Here is a 19,921-nt window from a genome sequence, read left to right as displayed (position 1 = left end):
TGTATCCATGGATACAGAATGTCTTGTCCATAGCAGGTGTTAAGAATCTCAAAATTAATGAGATACAGGCAGCGAAGTTCAACCTCGCAGGGCAGGCGGTGACAGAGGTACGAGGAGGAAGGGGAAGGAGGAGAGGAGCAGCTTTAATGAGGATGGCATGACAGGAGGCGGAGGGAAGGAGGAAGGAGCAATCTGGCTCCGGGTGAGAAGGTGCCACCTCCACACTCATTCGGCACATTAAGTTCTCCCCATCCTTGCATCTCCATGCTCCAGAAGACTTCCCTTTCTGAATTGGTCCATCTGTCAGGCAGCTGTGAGGATGGGGAAAGCGGTGGCAACCCTATTGGAGCTTATACACAGGTAAATACAAGCCATGACACTCCATTTCCCTACAATAGTGAGTCGTTTTCATACACAACTATCTACAGACCCACCAAGAAAATCAAACAAATGCTCAGTTCAGCAAAGGACAAGAGGGACCCTCTCACCTCTGCAGGAGTCTACCGTATCCCATGCAGCTGTGGACAAGTCTACAGAGGGACCACCAAACACAGCATTGCCCAAACACAAGTCAAAGAACATGAAAGGCACTGCAGACTCACTCAACCAGAGAAATCAGCCGTAGCAGAACACTTGATGAACCAACCTGGTCACAGTCTATTATTTGAGAACACAGAAATGCTGGACCACTCCAACAACCACCATGTCAGGCTACACAGAGAAGCCACTGAAATCCACAAGCATGTGGACCAGGGGTCCCCAAACTAAGGCCCGGGGGCCGGATGCGGCCCTCCGAGGTCATTTACCTGGCCCCCGCCCTCAGTTTTATAATATATTGTATATACATATAATGTTGATAATAACATTATAATGTAATACAATATAACACTAATAATAATACCATATAATAATATTAATTATATATTCTATATTACATATAATGTTACTAATAATATTACAGTATAGTGGTATAGTTCAATATAGTAATATATAATGCTAATATTGTGCTATGCTAATAATATAATATATTGTATGTGCATATAATTTGTAAGCCACTCTGAATCCCCTTTGGGGTGAGAAGGGTGTGATACAAATGTAGTAAATAAATGCAGTAAATAAATAATAAATACATTTTAGACTTAGGCTCACCCAAAATCTGAAATGACTTGAAGGCACACAACAACAACAACAACAACAACAACAACAACAACAACCCTAATTAACTTGACTATCTCATTGGCCAGAAGCAGGACCACACTTCTCATTGAAATCCTGATAAATATATGTTGGTTAAAATTGTTTTTATTTTTAAATATTGTATTGTTCTTTCATTGTTGTTGTTTTTGCACTACAAATAAGACAAATGCAGTATGCATCGGAATTTGTTGGCATTTTTTTCAAATGATAATCCGGCCCCTCAACAGTCTGAAGGATTGTGGACCGGCCCTCGGCTTAAAAAGTTTGAGGACCCCTGATGTGGACAATTAGAACAGAAAGGAGGAAACCATGAACATGAACAAAATCTGACTACCAGTATTAAAAAACTCCAAAATCAGAACAGTAAATAAGGAGCAACACTCTGAAAACAGAAAAATCCAGACATAAGTCAATCAGGGGCAGCTAACAACTCTGAACAAAGAATTCCCCCAGGCCAGGATGTGAAGCTTGAAAGGTGGACTTTACATGACCTATACGAAGAAGACTTGAGGATTCTGGATGAATGGATTTTAATCTTGGACATTCTTAAAATTTTATATAATGTGTTTTTATTTTGTAATGGTATCTGTTTTATATGAACTGTTGTTTTGTAGATTGTTTTATATGAATTGTTGTTTTTACATTGTTTTTAGGCATTGAATTTTTGCCTATTTACTGTAAGCCGCTTTGAGTCTCCTCAGAGAGAAAGGCGGGGTAAAAGTAATGTAAATAAATAAATAAAGGCCATTTAATTAGTTTTTGATTGGTTGTCCTCAGTGTTTGCAGGGGAAAGTGACAAATGCAAATATAAACTATTTTTTTAATCTGAGAGGATATTTCTAGCCATTTCTAGGTCCAAGCTGCACATAGATTTTGACTCAAGGACCAAGTCATGTCTAATGAGAACATATTTGATTTCAGCAGTGAAGCATAATGATAATACTACAGTAGAGTCTCACTTATCCAAGCTAAATGGGCCGGCAGAACCTTAGATAAGTGAATATTCTGGATAATAAGGACGGATTAAGGAAAAGCCTATTAAACATCAAATTAGGTTATGATTTTACAAATTAAACACCAAAACATCATGTTATACAACAAATTTAACAGAAAAAGTAGTTCAATACGCAGTAATGCTATGTAGTAATTACTGTGTTTATGAATTTAGCACCAAAATATCACGATGTATTGAAACTATTGACTACAAAATGCGTTGGATAATCCAGAACGTTGGATAAACGAGTGTTGGATAAGTGAGACTCTACTGTAATAAAAAATATAATGTTATAACCAATTCCAATAATGTTATAACGACATACGCACTATGCTCTATTCGTTTTAATTTTGTATATTGTTTAGTTTTAATGTACAGTAGAGTCTCACTTATCCAAGCCTCGCTTACCCAAGACTCTGGATTATCCAAGCCATTTTTGTAGTCAATGTTTTAAATATATCATGATATTTTGGTGTTAAATTCGTAAATACAGTAATTACAACATAACATTACTTTGTATTGAACTACTTTTTCTGTCAATTTTTTTGTATAACATGATGTTTTGGTGCTTAATTTGTAAAATCATAACCTAATTTGATGTTTAAAAGGCTTTTGCTTAATCCCTCCTTATTATCCTAGATATTTGCTTATCCAAGCTTCTGCCGGCCCATTTAGCTTGGATAAGTGAGACTCTACTGTATATCTAATGTTTCAGTTTCCAAAATTTATCGAAGGCTCATGCAACTTTCCTTTCATAAGAATCCAGGAAAGTTCTCATTTTGGTCAGAAAGTTTAGTCAAATAAACATGCATTACACTCAAACTGAGCCTCCGGTGGCGCAGTGGGTTAAACTGCTGAGCTGCCAAACTTGCTGACCAAAAGGTTGGCAGTTCGAATCTGGGGAGAAGGGTGAGCTCTCACTGTTAGCCCCAGCTTCTGCCAACCTAGCAGTTTGAAAACATGCAAATGTGAATAGATCAATAGGTACTGCTCCAGCGGGAAGATAATAGTGCTCCATGCAGTCATGCCTATGGCCAAATGACCTTGGAAGTGTCTACGGACAGCGTCGGACAAAGACTTGGAAGGGTCATCTAGTCCAACCCCCTGCCATTCATAACTAAGCCCTCCTGACAGATGATCATTCAACCTCTATTTAAAGACTTCCAAAGAAGAAGAGTCCATCAATTTCCAAGATAGTCTATTTCACTGCCAGATATTGCTTTCAGTAAAGAAGTTCTCCCTAATCTTTGGGTGGGATGACTTTTCTTGTAATTTGAACTCACTGGTTCACGTGGAGCAGCATAAAACAAACTCGCTTCCTCTTGAACATGACATTCCTAGAGGTGTTTTAATAGAACTATCATATCCCAGCTCAATCGTCTCTTCTCCCGGCTGAACATACCCAGCTTTATACCAACACCACCTATGAACACAATGTAAGGACACCACACTAGTGAAAGGTATAAAAGTAAATATGCAGAAGATTGTTTTAAACGCTAATGAATACTTGTAAAAGGCAGCCCTGTTCTACTTGGTATTTAAGAAATTTTCTTTTATTTCGCATATCTATAATGCAAAATCCATACCTGTGCCGCACACCTAGACGCAAGCTGCTGTTGAGTAATGCAAAATGTAAAGGTCAGTGATGTCTTTTCTGCCCACTTCCTCCAGACCCCAAATAGCCAAAGAGCTCTTAATTCAAGGTATAGACTCCTCTGACATTGGCACCTTTCACCGGAAACGGGAAAAGTGATATTTTGGGCTACATCTCCCAGAATGCATTATTATTTGGAATAACAATTCTGGCTGCCATTATGATTTTGACATATGATTTTGGCTACTAAACACACTCCTTGTGTTACCGTCTTCTGCTTTAAGAAGGTATTTGGGATAGAGGCAATAATAAGCTCCGGGGATTCGCCTCTTGTCTTTGTCTTAAGAGCATATTTGCAAGTGGTTCTGATTATCAATCAGCTGCTGTTTGTGCTTCAAAACAGCTTCAGGGAATGAACCGGTCCTGCTTCGTTCCGGCTTCAGATATCAGTACTGATTGCACAAGACGGAAAAAGAATTATGGTGCTTCTTGCTTACCTGGCCCATATTTAAACTACCGTATTTTCTCGAGTTTAATACGTCATTGAATCTAATATTCAAAATCCTAGAACTAAGAGTATTTGCTACAGAATGTAATGCACAGTGCACTCTTTTTTAATTTGGCCAAAAAAGCTGTGCCTGCTTAGCACCCCTTCTTTAAAAACTAAAGCGTTAGAGCACCAAAGTGTTAGAGCACCGGTTGAAAGTTGGCGGTTCAAATCTGCGAGATGGGGTGAGTTCCCCTCTGTCAGCCCTAGCTTCCCACAAAGGGACATGAGAGAACCCTCCCAGCAGGATGGTAACACATCTGGGCATCCCCTGGGCAATGTCTCTGTAGACAGCCAATTCTCTCACACCAGAAGCGACTTGCAGTATGTTCTCAATTCGCTTCTAACATAATAAAAAGTTATCTAAGTGTATAAAGATTAAGAAAATAATGAATGACAACGTTAAAACAAATGCTTGTCAATAATTCCGGTACATGCCTGATCTAGTTGAATTCAGTGTGGTCAACCAGCTATGCATGTATGCATTATATAACACTCTTCAATTGTAATGGTTCCCAAAATGGTGCATCAAAACCATAAAATCAGTTTATTTTATTTTAAGGTATTTATGTAGTGTAATCACAGCAAAAAAATTAACATTTTTAACTTGTTTCAGCTGGGCCGGGCTGTGGCGCAGCTGGCTAGTAACCAGCTACAATAAATCACTACTGACCGAGAGGTCATGAGTTCAAAGCCCGGGTCGGGTTAAGCCCCCGACCATTAAATAGCCCGGCTTGCTGTTGACCTATGCAGCCCCGAAAGACAGTGGCATCTGTCAAGTAGGGAAATTTAGGTACGCTTTATGCGGGAGGCTAATTTAACTAATTTACAACATCATAAAACTGCCAGCAAAACACGAGGAAAGGAATGAGGAAGTACAGCCACTAGTGGACGGGGAAGCAACAGCTCCCCCTGTGGCCGGAATCGTGAAGCTGGAAAAAAATGTTAAATGCCTCTGTGTTTGTCTATACTGTATGTTGTTTGTCTGTTGGCATTGAATGTTTGCCATATATGTGTTCATTGTAATCCGCCCTGAGTCCCCTTTGGGGTGAGAAGGGTGGAATATAAATACTGTAAACAAACAAATAAATAAATAAATACATTTACATTCATGGCCCAAAACACTTGGAGATGACAGCAGGTTTATTTTTAAGTGAAAAATTAAGATTATTTACCTCCTGTAGGCTTGTTGTTGCATCTCCAAAAACTATAGAGTTGAATAATTTCAAGCTAAATAAAAGGTTCTGGGGTCTACCAGAAGGGGGAAATGGATCTAGATCAGTGGTTCCCAACCTGTGGTCTGTGGACCACCAGTGGTCCCCAAGAACTAAAATATAGTCCGAGACCTCAGCATTACTACACTGTTGCAACAATAGAAACTGGTCTCATGAAACCCTCTTATATTGTCAAGGCAATGAGGATGTTGGAAGGTGAGAGATTGAGTACCCACAAAAGGCATGACAACAAGCCTCCTGACTGCTGCTTCTCCTCCTCCTCCCTTCCACTGAGCAGAGTGGTTCCATGTAGAACCTGAAAGTGGAGGCACCTGGGGTTATTTGGGGTTCCTAGGGTTATTTGGGGTGCTGATCCAGAAAACTGCATTGGATCGACCACATCAGCTCTAGATTACTAAATATGGTTTTCTATGGACGAGCAGATGGCGACTACTGGATGGCATATGTTCTGTATCAGAAACTATAGTAGATGTGGTCTATCCAATGCAATTTTCTAAATCAGCACCTAAAATAACCAAACTAAATTTAAAGTTGACCAAAAACCCATTATTTTGGTACTAATGTTGGAGAGTGGTCCCTGGTCAATAAGGTCCTTGGTTAAAAAAAAGGTTGTAAACCACTGATTTATATGGAATTCCTTTTCCCAACCTGGTGCCTTACTGAACCTGGTATCATCCTGATGCTTGGGACTACATTTCCATCATGCACAATAAAGATTATTACAGCCTATCTATATATATAAAAGAGTGATGGCATCACGGCAGTGGACAAAACAACAAAAGTAAACACCCCACAACCTCGAAAATTGACAGCACAACCCCTCATCCATGCCTCTAGGTTGATACAACAAAAAGAAAAGAAAAATAAAGTCCTAATTAGAGGGAGAGGAATAATTGTTTTTATCCAATTGCTGCCAGTTAGAAGGCTAAGCTCTGCTCACTTGGTCTCCTAGCAACCCACTCAGTCCAGGGGACCCTTTACCTTAACTACCACCAATTCCTCAATACTTTATTTCCCATACCACCATACTTCACCACAGCAACGCGTGGCCGGGCACAGCTAGTAATCCTATATATTCCAAGCAAAGGAACAAATTAATCAGATAAAACCAAGATAAAACCAATCAAGTCAAATGTTTAAAAAGTCAGATAAAAAAACAACAAGACAAAGCCAGAAGTAACATAAAACCAGAAGTGAAATGGTTACCAGCATTAGGGATAAAACCTTGCAAAAATCTCAAACCATTAAAAAGAGGACCTTAAATGCTTGGGATTTTCCCCAAAAAAGTTTCATCAGGAACCCACAAGAGCATCAAGGATAGGTCTCATTTCAGATACCTTTTGCCTGGTGGTCCGGCAACCCTCTGGACTTTCTCTTTAGTGAGCAAACCGCAGCAGAGTTGCAAATGAAGTTTGCAAAATGGGAAGTGCAGGGAGGGAAGGAGTGATTATGACATACAGAGAATGGTGATAGGTTTACTCCCTTCTTTTTTTCAAAAAAAGAGGGGGCAGAGTTTGTGTTTGCTTGCTTTCACATTTTAATAAGAAAAAATCATGACTTTCTTGGATAGGACGATAAATTTACATGGTTTCTGCTTGCTTCAGAACCATCGGGAAAGCATGAAGGCCTTGCACTGGGGTCAAAATCACTAGGCATCTTTCAAGGCTCTTGCAATGTCTTGCCCTCCTTTTGCATTAAGGCTCAAAGAGGGAATCTTAACCTCCTAATAGGATAGTGGCGGAGCCCCGGTGGCAAAGTGCGCTAAAGCACTGAGCTGCTGAACTTCCAGACCGAAAGGTCCCAGGTTCAAATCCCGAGAGCAGCTTGAGCGCCCGCTGTTAGCTCCAGCTCCTACCAACCTAGTAGTTCGAAAACATGCCAACATGACTGGACTTAATGTCAAGGGAAACCTTTACCTTTTACCTTCATGGATACAAACCTACATATGTCTTTAAATGCAGAACAAAGTGGGTTTATATCCACAAAAACTCATGTAAAAATGACAAGCTAATTTAAAACATCCTGCAACATTTCCTCCCCCCCCCCCCTCCATTATTTTCTCATGTATTACTGGGAGGCTTCCCTTATGTCCCCGCAAGCTAGAGATGACAGATGGGAGCTCAACCCATCTCGTGGATTTGAACCGGCAACTTTCAAGTCAGCAACCCAACCTTCAGGTCAGCAGTTCAGTCGGCACAAGCGTTTAATCTATTGTGCCACTGTATATAGGGTGTGGCAGCCCCCGGTGGCACAGTGTGTTAAAGCGCTGAGCTGCTGAACTTACAGACCAAAAGGTTGCATCTGGGGAATGGAGTGAGCGCCCGCTGTTAGCTCCAGCTTCTGCCAACCTAGCAGTTTGAAAACATGCAGATGTGAGTAGATCAATAGGTACCACTCCAGCGGGAAGGTAATGGCGCTCCATGCAGTCATGCCGGCCACATGACCTTGGAGGTGTCTACGGACAACACCGGCTCTTCGGCTTAGAAATGGAGATGAGAACCAACTCCCAGAGTCAGACATGACTGAACTTAACATCAGGGGAAACCTTTACCTTTACTAGGATAGTGGGTAACAGGCATGGGCAAACTTTGGCCCTCCAGATGTTTTGGACTTCAACTCCCACCATTCCTAACAGTCTCAGACCCCTTTCTTTCCCCCCTCAGCTGCTTAAGCCTGTAGCTTGGTAGCAGAATGTGTGTGCTTTCATGTGCAGGCACATGTGCCCGCAGTTGGTTTCCACATCTGTGTGCCACTCCAGTCAAGCACGCAGCGTGTGCCACTCCACGGAACAGAGCACACAGAAAGAGCCTTGCCCAGTGGTGTGGAAGGTTCTGCTATCCCTCAACATCCATAGGGATGCAAGAGGCTGCGGCAGAGGCACACACCGCTTTCCCGAGGGTGCAGCCTGCGGGACGGTGCCAGTCTCACCCGCTTTGTACCAGCCTGCCTCTGCAGAACAGACCTCCTGTGATACCCACAAGAGGATGAAGGCTGCTGCTAAGTGGTTGCTAAGCAACCCATCTTCCTGTTGTCAGGATCGCGGTTCAGCCAATGATGGCATCTTCCCATTACATCACGAACCTTCAACGTGGCATTGCCAGCGTGTTGTGTTGTGCCCGGCTGAATCCGCTTGGCAAGGTGAAAGGGAACGGAATATCGCCCTGCAGAACTGTCTGGCTCTTGCACAGTTTTTAAAACGGTGGCACGATGTGTTAAAGTGCTGAGGTGCTGAACTTGCGGACTGAGAGATCACAGGTTTGAATCCAGGGACCGGAATGAGCACCTGCTGTTAGCCCCAGCTTCTGCCAACCTAGCAGTTCGAAAATATGCAAATGTGAGTAGATCAATAGGTACTGCTCCGGCAGGAAGGTAACGGCGCTGCATGCAGTCAAGCCAGTGGCCACATAACCATGGAGGTGTCTATGGACAACGCTGGCTCTTAGGCTTAGAAATGGAGATGAGCACCAACCCCCAGAGTCGGACACAACTGGACTTAACAACAGGGAAACCTTTACCTTTAACTATTAGCTCTGCTCTTGAAATATACCAACCATGCCATCTTCTCTCCCTGGGCATCTTGTGAGCCCCTTCTTCCATACTTGTGAATACATGGATGGTTTTGCTTTTGGCTGTTTGAAGTCTCACAGAGCTTAAAAGACAAGTTGCCATGCTGGTTAGAGGATTCTGGGGGCTGTCACACAAATAGTAGCTTTTTCAATAATAATAATAATAAGAAGAAGAAGAAGAAGAAGGAGGAGGAGGAGGAGGAGGAGGAGGAGGAGGAGGAGGAGGAGGAGGAGCAAGCCATCAGAACGAATGCAATTAAGGCCAAGATTGAAAAATCAGCGGATGACCCAAAATACAGACTGTGCAAGGAAGCTGACGAAACCATTGATCATATCCTCAGCTGCTGTAAGAAAATCACACAGACAGACTACAAACAGAGGCACAACTATGTGGCCCAAATGAGTCATTGGAACTTATGCCTCAAGTACCACGTCCCTGCAGTGAAGGACTGGTGGGATCACAAACCTGCAAAAGTATTGAAAAATGAACATGCAAAGATACTGTGGGACTTCCGAATCCAGACTGACAAAGTTCTGGAACACAACACACCAGACATCACAGTTGTGCAAAAGAAAAAGGTTTGGATCATTGATGTTGCCATCCCAGGTGACAGTCGCATTGACAAAAAACAACAGGAAAAACTCAGCCGCTATCAGGACCTCAAGATTGAACTGCAAAGACTCTGGCAGAAACCAGTGCAGGTGGTCCCGGTGGTGATCGGCACATTGGTTGCCGTGCCAAAAGATCTCGGCCGGCATTTGGAAACAATAGACATTGACAAAATTACGATCTGCCAACTGCAAAAGGCCACCCTACTGGGATCTGCACGAAAATACATCACACAGTCCTTGACACTTGGGAAGTGTTCGACTTGTGATTTTGTGAAACGAAATCCAGCATATCCATCTTGTTTGCTGTGTCATACAACAACAACAACAACAACAACAACAACAACACTTGGGAAGTGTTTGACTTGTGATTTTGTGAAACGAAATCCAGCATATCTATCTTGTTTGTGTGTCATACAATAATAATAATAATAATAATAATAATAATAATAATAATACTTGGGAAGTGTTCGACTTGTGATTTTGTGAAACGAAATCCAGCATATCTATCTTGTTTGTGTGTCATACAATAATAATAATAATAATAATAATAATAATAATAATAATAATACTTGGGAAGTGTTCGACTTGTGATTTTGTGAAACGAAATCCAGCATGTCTATCTTGTTTGCTGTGTCATAATAAAATAATAATAATTGTAGACCGCCCTATCTCCCCGAATTGCCAGATCACCTCCAAAAGGATCAATAGGTACCGACCGATTTGGCGGGAAGGTAACGGCACTACTGGTCAATGTGTAAGAAATGACTTGAAGGCACACAACAACAAAGCAGAAAGGTCCTCCTTTCTGCTTTGAGTCCACAGAAATGGGAGATAAGAGTAGAACTTGGGAATGTTACTTTTCGGGCTCTAGCTTACCATATTCCAAAACTTAAGTTTTCCATTCCGAGATGAACTGCACAGTCAAGACTTTCAGCCCTAGCGATTAAGACTCCCTCCACCCTAAATCCCTCTCCTTTTGTTGTGAACCCCAAACACAATTCAAGGAAATTGCCTAGAAGTCAGGGGGGGAGGAAGGAGACTCAGGGCAGAGGCGGAGAGGTGAAACCAGGCACACAAAGGCGGTTCAATGGGGAGGCCTGGAGGGTGGCCCAAATGACCTCACTGGGGCTGCATCCTCCTCTTCCACGGAAGGCGGGCTAGAAAGCTGCAGCAAGCAAGCAACAGCCATTCAAGTCAGCTTCAGATGTTAAACTGGAAAGGAGGGCAAGAGGGAGAAGAATCTAGGCAGAAGGGCACTGGAAGTTTGCATTATACAGAGAGAGAAAATTACGCTTTAACTCATGGGGGAAAACAGGACACAGTTCAGCTGTCAAGATGGAGAGGTATAAGCCTTGCATCACAATACTAAATATATTGAATCACAAGGAGACCCAGCTCTTTAATCTATTGAGGTCATTTTGGATCCGGATTCTCTGGATCCGGATTCCTATCCCTCCCAATTTGATGCCATCTGCAAATCTGACCAGCTGATCCAATAGTCCATCGTTCAAGTCATTGATAAAGACTTTCTGTATATATTTCAGATTTCAATATTAATGTCAAAAATACGTAGTATGATTTTACATAGGATTTGTGCTACATTAGAACAGTAAAGACAAATATCACTTAAGTAAAATAAACATTAAATATTAAATAACAAAAAATAAGGTGTAAACACAACGCTAATCTGGGAATCTGCTATTGCAACACATCCAATGAAGTGGTTTAAAACCAGTATAAAAAAAGATTAGGACTAAGTACGTTCCAGTCTACTTGGAATACACGAAGCTCATTCCAGAAGCGTGTTTAAGAACTGGTCCAAGAGTCCAGAAGAGCCTTGACTCCTAGTGTGACCATCATCCCACTTTCTTTGCTAGTTAAATTGCACCCAATATGCTTTATTATGCCAATTGTTTGCCTTAGAAAGTTGGGCAAATAGTTTTCATAGTTTTCAAAGCCTTGGCATGTCCAGGTAGGACTGTTATAGATTCTTCTCTGAAATCCCCCAAAATGTTGCTAGTTCATGTTTCATGTACAACAAACTGCCTGAACTTTGCAGATAGCCATGCTGGTTACAGAACTGTAGTCTCACACATTTGGAGAACGCCAAGTCTATCAGCTAGATGGAATAATGGTCTAAATTGACACGCTGCATTTCACTTTGCATTTGGCCTAATGAAATATGACTGTTTTGTTGACTGTGTTGCAAGTTCTTCTGTTCCTTATGTACTGACTGTTTGCAATTACAGTAGAGTCTCACTTATCCAACATAAACGGGCCGGCAGAACGTTGGATAAGCGAATATGTCGGATAATAAGGAGAGATTAAGGAGAAGCCTATTAAACATCAAATTAGGTTATGCTTTTACATATTAAGCACCAAAACATCATGTTATACAAAAAATTTGACAGAAAAAATAGTTCAATACGCAGTAATGCTATGTAGTAATTACTGTATTTACGAATTTAGCACCAAAATATCACGATGTATTGAAAACATTGACTACAAAAATGTGTTGGATAATCCAGAACATTGGATAAGTGAGACTCTACTGTATATGCAAGACCAAGATTTGAAGGTTGCTATTTTTGTGTGTGTGTCAGAAGTGACTTGAGAAACTGCAAGTCGCTTCTGGTGTGAGAGAATTGGCCGTCTGCAAGGATGTTGCCCAGGGAACGCCCGGATGTTTGATGTTTTAGTATCCTGTGAGAGGCTTCCATCATTTCCCTGCATGGGGAGCTAGAGCTGACAGACAGGAGCTCACCCCGCTCCCTGGATTTGAACTGCCAACCTTATGGTCAGTAGTCCTGCCGGCATACGTTTTAACCCATTGAACTACTGGGGCTCCAAGGTTGCTATTAATGTGGACTGGGATTGCACTGCAACTCCCATCAGCTCTAGCTGAGACTTGAGGTCCAAGAATATCCAGAGGGCTATACTTTTCGAAGTGCTAAGTTTCCCCATAGCCTCTGGTGTGTGAAATCAATCAAAAATCAATCAATCAAGCACACTGGCTATGTGATATGCCAGCTGAAACAAGACTGGCCCAGTACATGGCTAGTGCCACCCTTAGTAACTGCTGCCAACAGTATCCTCTGAGAAAACAAAACACAGGCACGTCAAAATTCCTTATGACACGTTATACATTTTCCAACATCTAAATTCCCTTCCCCAACCAGTATTCCTTATCTGAGTAGCTGCAATTGCTAATTGCAATATTCACACTTGCCTCAAACAGACAAAAGTTCTTTCTCCCACCTAGACATTTCACAGATAGATAGATAGATAGATAGATAGATAGATAGATAGATAGATAGATAGACAGACAGACAGACAGACTCTGGGGGTTGGTGCTCATCTCCTTTTCTAAGCCGAAGAGCCGGCACTGTCCGTAGACACCTCCAAGGTCATGTGGCCAGCATGACTGCATGGAGCGCCGTTACCTTCCCGCCGGAGCAGTACATATTGATCTACTCACATTTGCATGTTTTTGAACTGCTAGGTTGGCAGAAGCTGGAGCTAACAGTGGGCGCTCACTCCGCTCCCTGAATTCGAACCTGCAACCTTTAGGTCTGCAAGTTCAGCAGCTCAGCGCTTTAACACACTGTGCACCGGGGAAGGTAACGGCGCTCCCTGGAGTCATGCTGGCCACATGACCTGGAGATGTCTATGGACAACGCCGGCTCTTCAGCTTAGAAATGGAAATGAGCACCAACCCCCAGAGTCGGTCACGACTGGACTTAACGTCAGGGGAAACCTTTACCTTTACCTTTATATATACATACACACACACACACACACACACACCTTGCCTCATTCCTACAGGCCTCTGAACAAACTTCTGAGAATGCCTGCCACAGATGCAGGTGCAACATCAGGAGAGAATGCGACCGGAACATAGCCATACAGCCTGAAAAACTCACAGCAAAACATTCCTTACCTGCTTTGTGCCAAGACATAAGCATGGTTCCTATGCTCTCCAACAGCAACAGTCTCAAAGTATCCACTAGAAATCAAATAAATTCAGAGTAATGTATGACAAAACTCTCCTTTGACTCTCTCACTGCTCCAAAAACAGGAGCCAAGTATCAACCAAGCAACTTTAGGTGGGTTGCGTGGCATTCATGCTTCCATCTCAGGACTGGACCCAGAGAGGGAGTTTCCCCTTTTGTTCCCAGTCCGTCGGCCTGATTCTAGTCCTCCTCCACTTTCTCTGGCCCTCGGTGGAGAGGAAATCACCAGGAATTGGCTGTTTGACTCGACTCCTGCTGGCCCATTGTCATTGGCCTGTCCCCGTCTTCCTTCCTATCTACAAAGCCCTGGGAACAGGGAGAACGAGTCCCTGTATGTTTAGTTTTCAGGCGACTGGGGGCTGTTTTTGCACAATTGTTCCTGCACTCTTTCGACTTTGCAAACTTTAGGAAAACAACTGAAAAACTACAAATAACCTAAGTAAATTGGGGACTGTGGAAAAATTCTCCCATCATTGCCCGGAGAGCTGCGGATTCTGATAACAAATGAAACAAAACTGAAACTTTGTGACCGCATCACCCATATTCGGAGACCCCGGTAATGCAATGGGTTAATATGACCTAATGTGACCTTAAATGATTCTAATGCACTTTATCTATTTACGAATTTGTTACTCATAATGTGCACCTTGCTTATCCACTATTGCAACCTCGTTGTTTTTAATTTGATGTTTCAATTCTGTGTTATGTATTTTCGCCTATTGTGCATATTTTATTATTGGTTTTTATTGTTGTCCTTTGATGTTTCATATTTTATCATTGCTTGTATTTTGATTTTGCTGTAAGCCGCCCCAGGTCCCCTTTGGGGGAGATGGAGGCGGGATATAAATAAACTTATTATTATTATTATTATTATTATTATTATTATTATTATTATTACAGTAGAGTCTCACTTATCCAACGTTCTGGATTATCCAACGTATTTTTGAAGTCAATGTTTTCAATACATCGTGATATTTTGGTGGTAAATTCGTAAATACAGTAATTACTACATAACATTACTGCGTATTGAACTATTTTTTCTGTCAAATTTGTTGCATAACATGATGTTTAGGTGTTTAATTTGTAAAAGCATAACCTAATTTGATGTTTAATAGGCTTCTCCTTAATCTCTCCTTATTATCCAACATATTCGCTTATCCAACGTTCTGCCAGCCCGTTTATGTTAGATAAGTGAGACTCTACTGTATTTTGATTTTGCTGTAAGCTGCCCCGAGTCCCCTTCAGGGGAGATGGAGGCGGGATATAAATAAACTTATTATTATTATTATTATTATTATTATTATTATTATTATTATTATTATTATTTTTATTATTAAACCCTTGTGCCGGCATGACTGCTGACCGAAAGGTCAGGGAGCGGGGTGAGCTCCCATCTGTCAGCTCTAGCTTCCCATGTGGGGACATGAGATAAGCCTCCCACAGGATGGTAAAATATCCACGCGTCCCCGGGGCAACATCCTTGCAGACGGCCAATTCTCTCACACCAGAAGCGACGCAGTTTCTCAAGTCGCTCCTGACATGAAAAAAATTATCCATATTTTAAGTCTACACAGCAAGGTATTTATCCCACTTTTCTCCCATGGTTGGGATTCAAAGCAGCCTAAAACATATAAATTTCATACAAATACATCCGACTACGATACATAATCAGTTAAAGCATCATATCCTGATACAAAAACCCAATTAACATATCAAATAAAATAATTTAAAAACATACAGCAAGCGCCATTTAAATATATCCATAACCTCATTTTGCAGAAGTATTGTCAAGCCCCTATATCACATCAATGCGCTGTGGTTTGCGTAAGTGCCATCCAGACCTTAAACTGACTTCAGGCTTTCCTATGTAATCATCTGCAATACCAGTTTGAAACTGCAATAAATGGTCAGTGTAGTATCTACACATCTATTTATTTATTTATTTACAGTACAGTAGAGTCTCACTTATCCAACACTCACTACATAGTATTAATGTGTAATGAACTACTTTTTCTGTCAAATTTGTTGTATAACATGATGTTTTGGTGCTTAATTTGTAAAATCATAGCATATTTTGATGTTTAATAGGCTTTTTCTTAATCTCTCCCTATTATCCAACATATTCGCTTATCCAACATTCTGCCGGCCCGTTTATGTTGGATAAGTGAGACTCTACTGTAATAATAAAAAATATAGTAAAATAAATGTAACAGTAGTAACAATAATAGAGAATAATAATAAATGTAACATATATTCTTGAGTATTAGCTGACCCAAATATAAGCCAACCAGGACCCTCACCCGAGTATAAGCCGAGGGGGGCTTTTTCAGTCTAAAAAAAGGGCTGAAAAACTAGGCTTATACTCAAGTATATACAGTATTTATGCAGCTTCCCTCCTGAAAGGACTTTAACTAGAGCAAGGAATATAAGCCCGGCTGTGAATAGCATGCAGAACGGTAAAGGGGAGAATAATAATCAGTATTGTTTTTGCTTGAACCTCTGTTTCCTTCCCTTTTGCTCTCACTCCTGTTTCCCTTTCCTGTTGGAGCTAAGACTCAAGTTTACTGCAAATCCTGCTCCCAATTTTGGAGGATGTAAATATAAACATAGGTCCCTCGGTGGCGCAGTGTGTTAAAGCGCTGAGCTGCTGAACTTGCGGACCAAAAGGTTGCAGGTTCGAATCCGGGAGCAGAATGAGCGCCCACTGTTAGCCCCAGCTTCTGCCAACCTAGCAGTTCGAAAACATGTAAATGTGAGTAGATCAATAGGTACTGCTCTGTCGGGAAGGTAACGGCGCTCCATGCAGTCATGTCGGCCACATGACCTTGGAGGTGTCTATGGACAATGCCGGCTCTTGGGTTTAGAAATGGAGATGAGCACCAACCCCCAGAGTTGGTCACGACTGGACTTAACGTCAGGGGAAACCTTTACCTTTTAAATATAAACATAGGGCCCCTGGTGGCGCAGTGTGTTAAAGCGCTGAGCTGCTGAACTTGCAGACCAAGAGGTTGCAGGTTCAAATCCGGGGAGCAGAATGAGCGCCCACTGTTAGCCCCAGCTTCTGCCAACCTAGCAGTTTGAAAACATGCAAATGTGAGTAGATCAATAGGTACTGCTCCGGCAGGAAGGTAACTGTACTCCATGCAGTCATGCCAGCCACATGACTTTGAAGGTGTCTATGGACAATGCCGGCTCTTGGGCTTAGAAATGGAGATGAGCACCAACCCCCAGAGTCGGTCACGACTGGACTTAATGTCAGGGGAAACCTTTACTTTTACCTAAATATAAACATAGATTCACATGCATCATACACACAAATATATTCACGAATGATTAAATGGATTAATGCTTATATCTGTGATTCCCAAAGTGGGCGCTACCGCCCCCTGGTGGGCACCGCAGTGATCCAGGGGGCGGTGATGGCCACAGGTGCATTTGCCATATGCTTAATACATATATCTTTGTTTTTATTTATTTATTTATTTATTTATTTCAAACATTTATATCCCGCCCTTCTCACCCAAAGGGACACAGGGCGGCGTACACAATTGGCAACAATTCGATGCCTACACATAATTAAAACATAACAATAAAAATCCAATTAAAGCAATTAAAAAAATATAAAAATATAAAATATATGGTTAAAAATCCATACATCCAAAATCCTCGTGCTGTAGCCGTAAATCAGTACTATTGCTATTATAAATTTTAAAAAAATTAATTTCCAGGGGGTGCTGAGTAATATTTTTTCCGGAAAGGGGGCAGTAAGCCAAATAAGTTTGGAAACCACTGGCTTCTATGAATAAATACCATGAGTAGCCATGAAGCTGCAAAGTCAATTAGAAGGGTATCTATCTGCACAGAGGTAGCCTGGCTGTTGTTGCCTGGAGGCATCCTCTATTTGGGAGATGTTAACTGGCCCCAGATTGCTTGTTGTCTAGATTGTGACTGTTTCTGAGCGGTGTTCATTATTTACTGCCTTGATTTTGGTTTTTTAAAAAAAATACTGGTAACCAGATTTTGTTCATTTTCATGGTTTCCTCTTTTCTGTTGTTCACGTGCTTGTGGACCCAGGCAAGGGTTCTTTCTTCCACCAATATGAATACACCCCACTTGCCTCATTGCCAACAGAACTTTTGAAGACGACATTAGCCACAGATGCAGGTGAAACGTTAGGAGAATCCATATGTGGAAAGATTCTAGAAAAATCTACATCAGATCCCAAGCATTTTGGTCAAGGAATACCAAGCATATTTTCATATAGTCCATAACGCAGATCAACGAAGGCTCTACATTTCAATCCTCCCCCCAGCGATGATTTTTCAACCCCTTTCCATCACCCAAATTGCAGAAATGCAGAGCAGCCAAGGTGAACTAGCCTCCCAGCCCTTTCCTCGGCCAATTGGCTTCCATCAGCCCGCCTCCTGCACAAGGCCATTGCTCCCTCTACCTGCCAATCAATGAGCAGTTTTTAAAAGTCATCTGAATGCCATGGCAACACAATTTTGACAAATCTCCCGTATCTTTTTGTTTTAAAAAAGACCCTCTCTATTGAGTGCGTTGTAAAAAAATTGCACACCCTGCCTGTCTTTCTGAATAAAGCAGAGCAAAAAAGAGGAAAGGAGCTGTCCAAAAACTTGGGAAATGTCTTGAATTGGAATGGCTCCCACCTTCTGCAGAGATTTGCCATCGAGGCTGAGAGTGTGTGACTTGCTCAAGGTCACACAATGGGTTCTTTTGGCTGAGACGATATTTGACGCCTGGGTTGCATCTTCACTGTGGAATTAACACAGTTTAACACCACTTTAAAAGCCATCCCTCAATGCTATAGAGTCATGGGATGGCTCCCACCTTCTGCCATTGCTTTCCTCTGAGGCTGAGAGAGTGTGACTAGCTCAAGGTCACACAATGGGTTCTTTTGGCTGAGACACAATTCGAAGCCTGGGCTGTATCTACACTGTGGAATTAGCACAGTTTAACGCTGCTTTAACTACTATCCTTCAATGCTATTGAGTCATGGGATGGTTCACACCTTCTGCAGAGATTTGTCATTGCTTTCCTCTGAGGCTGAGAGAGTGTGACTTGCACAAGGTCACACAATCTATCTACTTATCTATCTATCTATCTATCTATCTATCTATCTATCTATTTATCCATCCATCCATCTATCCATCCATCCATCCATCCATCCATCCATCTATCCATTTATCTATCTATCCATTTATCTATCTATGCATTTATCTATCTACCTATTTCTCTATCTATCTATCTATCTATCTATCTATCTATCTATCTATCCATTTATCTATCTATCCATTTATCTATCTACCTATTTCTCTATCTATCTATCTATCTATCTATCCATTTATCTATCTATCCATTTATCTATCTTTCCATTTATCTATTTACCTATTTCTCTATCTATCTATCTATCTATCTATCTATCTATCTATCTATCTATCTATCCATTTATCTATCTACCTATTTCTCTATCTATCTATCTATCTATCTATCCATTTATCTATCTATCCATTTATCTACCTATTTCTCTATCTATCTATCTATCTATCTATCTATCTATCTATCTATTCATTTATCTATCTATCCATTTATCTATCTACCTATTTCTCTATCTATCTATCTATCTATCTATCTATCTATCCACTTATCTATCTATCCATTTATCTATCTATCTATCTATCTATCTATCTATCTATCTATCTATCTATCCATTTATCTATTTATCCATTTATCTATCTACCTATTTCTCTATCTATCTATTTATCTATTTATTTATCTATTCATCTATCTATCTATCTATCTATTCATCTATCTATCTATCTATCTATCTATTTATCTATTTATTTATCTATTCATCTATCTATCTATTCATCTATCTATCTATTTATCTATTCATCTATTCATCTATCTATTTATCTATCTACTCATCTATCTAGCCTCTGAGGCTGAGAGAGTGTGACTTGCGTAAGGTCACACAATTGGTACCTTTGACTGAGATGGGATTCAAAGCCTGGGCTGCATCTACACTGTGGAATTAGCACAGTTTAACGCCGCTTTAACTGCCATCCCTCCTGAGAGTTATCATTTTGCAAGACCTTTAGCCTTCCCTAAGAAAGACTACCGGCCCTTCACTACATTTCCC

The 19,921-nt window shown here is 41.2% G+C and overlaps 1 protein-coding gene across 4 annotated transcripts in view; it reads right to left on the bottom strand.

Annotated features, from left to right (window-relative positions):
* Nucleotides 1–19,921, bottom strand: part of nhsl2 (NHS like 2) — a 119,817-nt gene that overhangs the window by 42,770 nt on the left and 57,126 nt on the right. The window contains exon 1 of one of the 4 annotated variants that reach the window (XM_008121781.3): nucleotides 13,686–19,884. The exons of the other annotated variants lie outside the window; for them this stretch is intronic. Within the exon in view, the coding sequence (XP_008119988.1) occupies nucleotides 13,686–13,710 (25 nt within the window). The 5' untranslated portion in view covers nucleotides 13,711–19,884. Of the gene's footprint in view, nucleotides 1–13,685; nucleotides 19,885–19,921 lie in introns of those variants that run through there. 4 annotated transcript variants of the gene reach the window in all.

This window comes from Anolis carolinensis, unplaced genomic scaffold, assembly GCF_035594765.1.
Source record: "Anolis carolinensis isolate JA03-04 unplaced genomic scaffold, rAnoCar3.1.pri scaffold_12, whole genome shotgun sequence".
NCBI classification, from domain to species: domain Eukaryota; kingdom Metazoa; phylum Chordata; class Lepidosauria; order Squamata; family Dactyloidae; genus Anolis; species Anolis carolinensis.
This window is presented reverse-complemented; position numbering and strand designations above follow the sequence as displayed.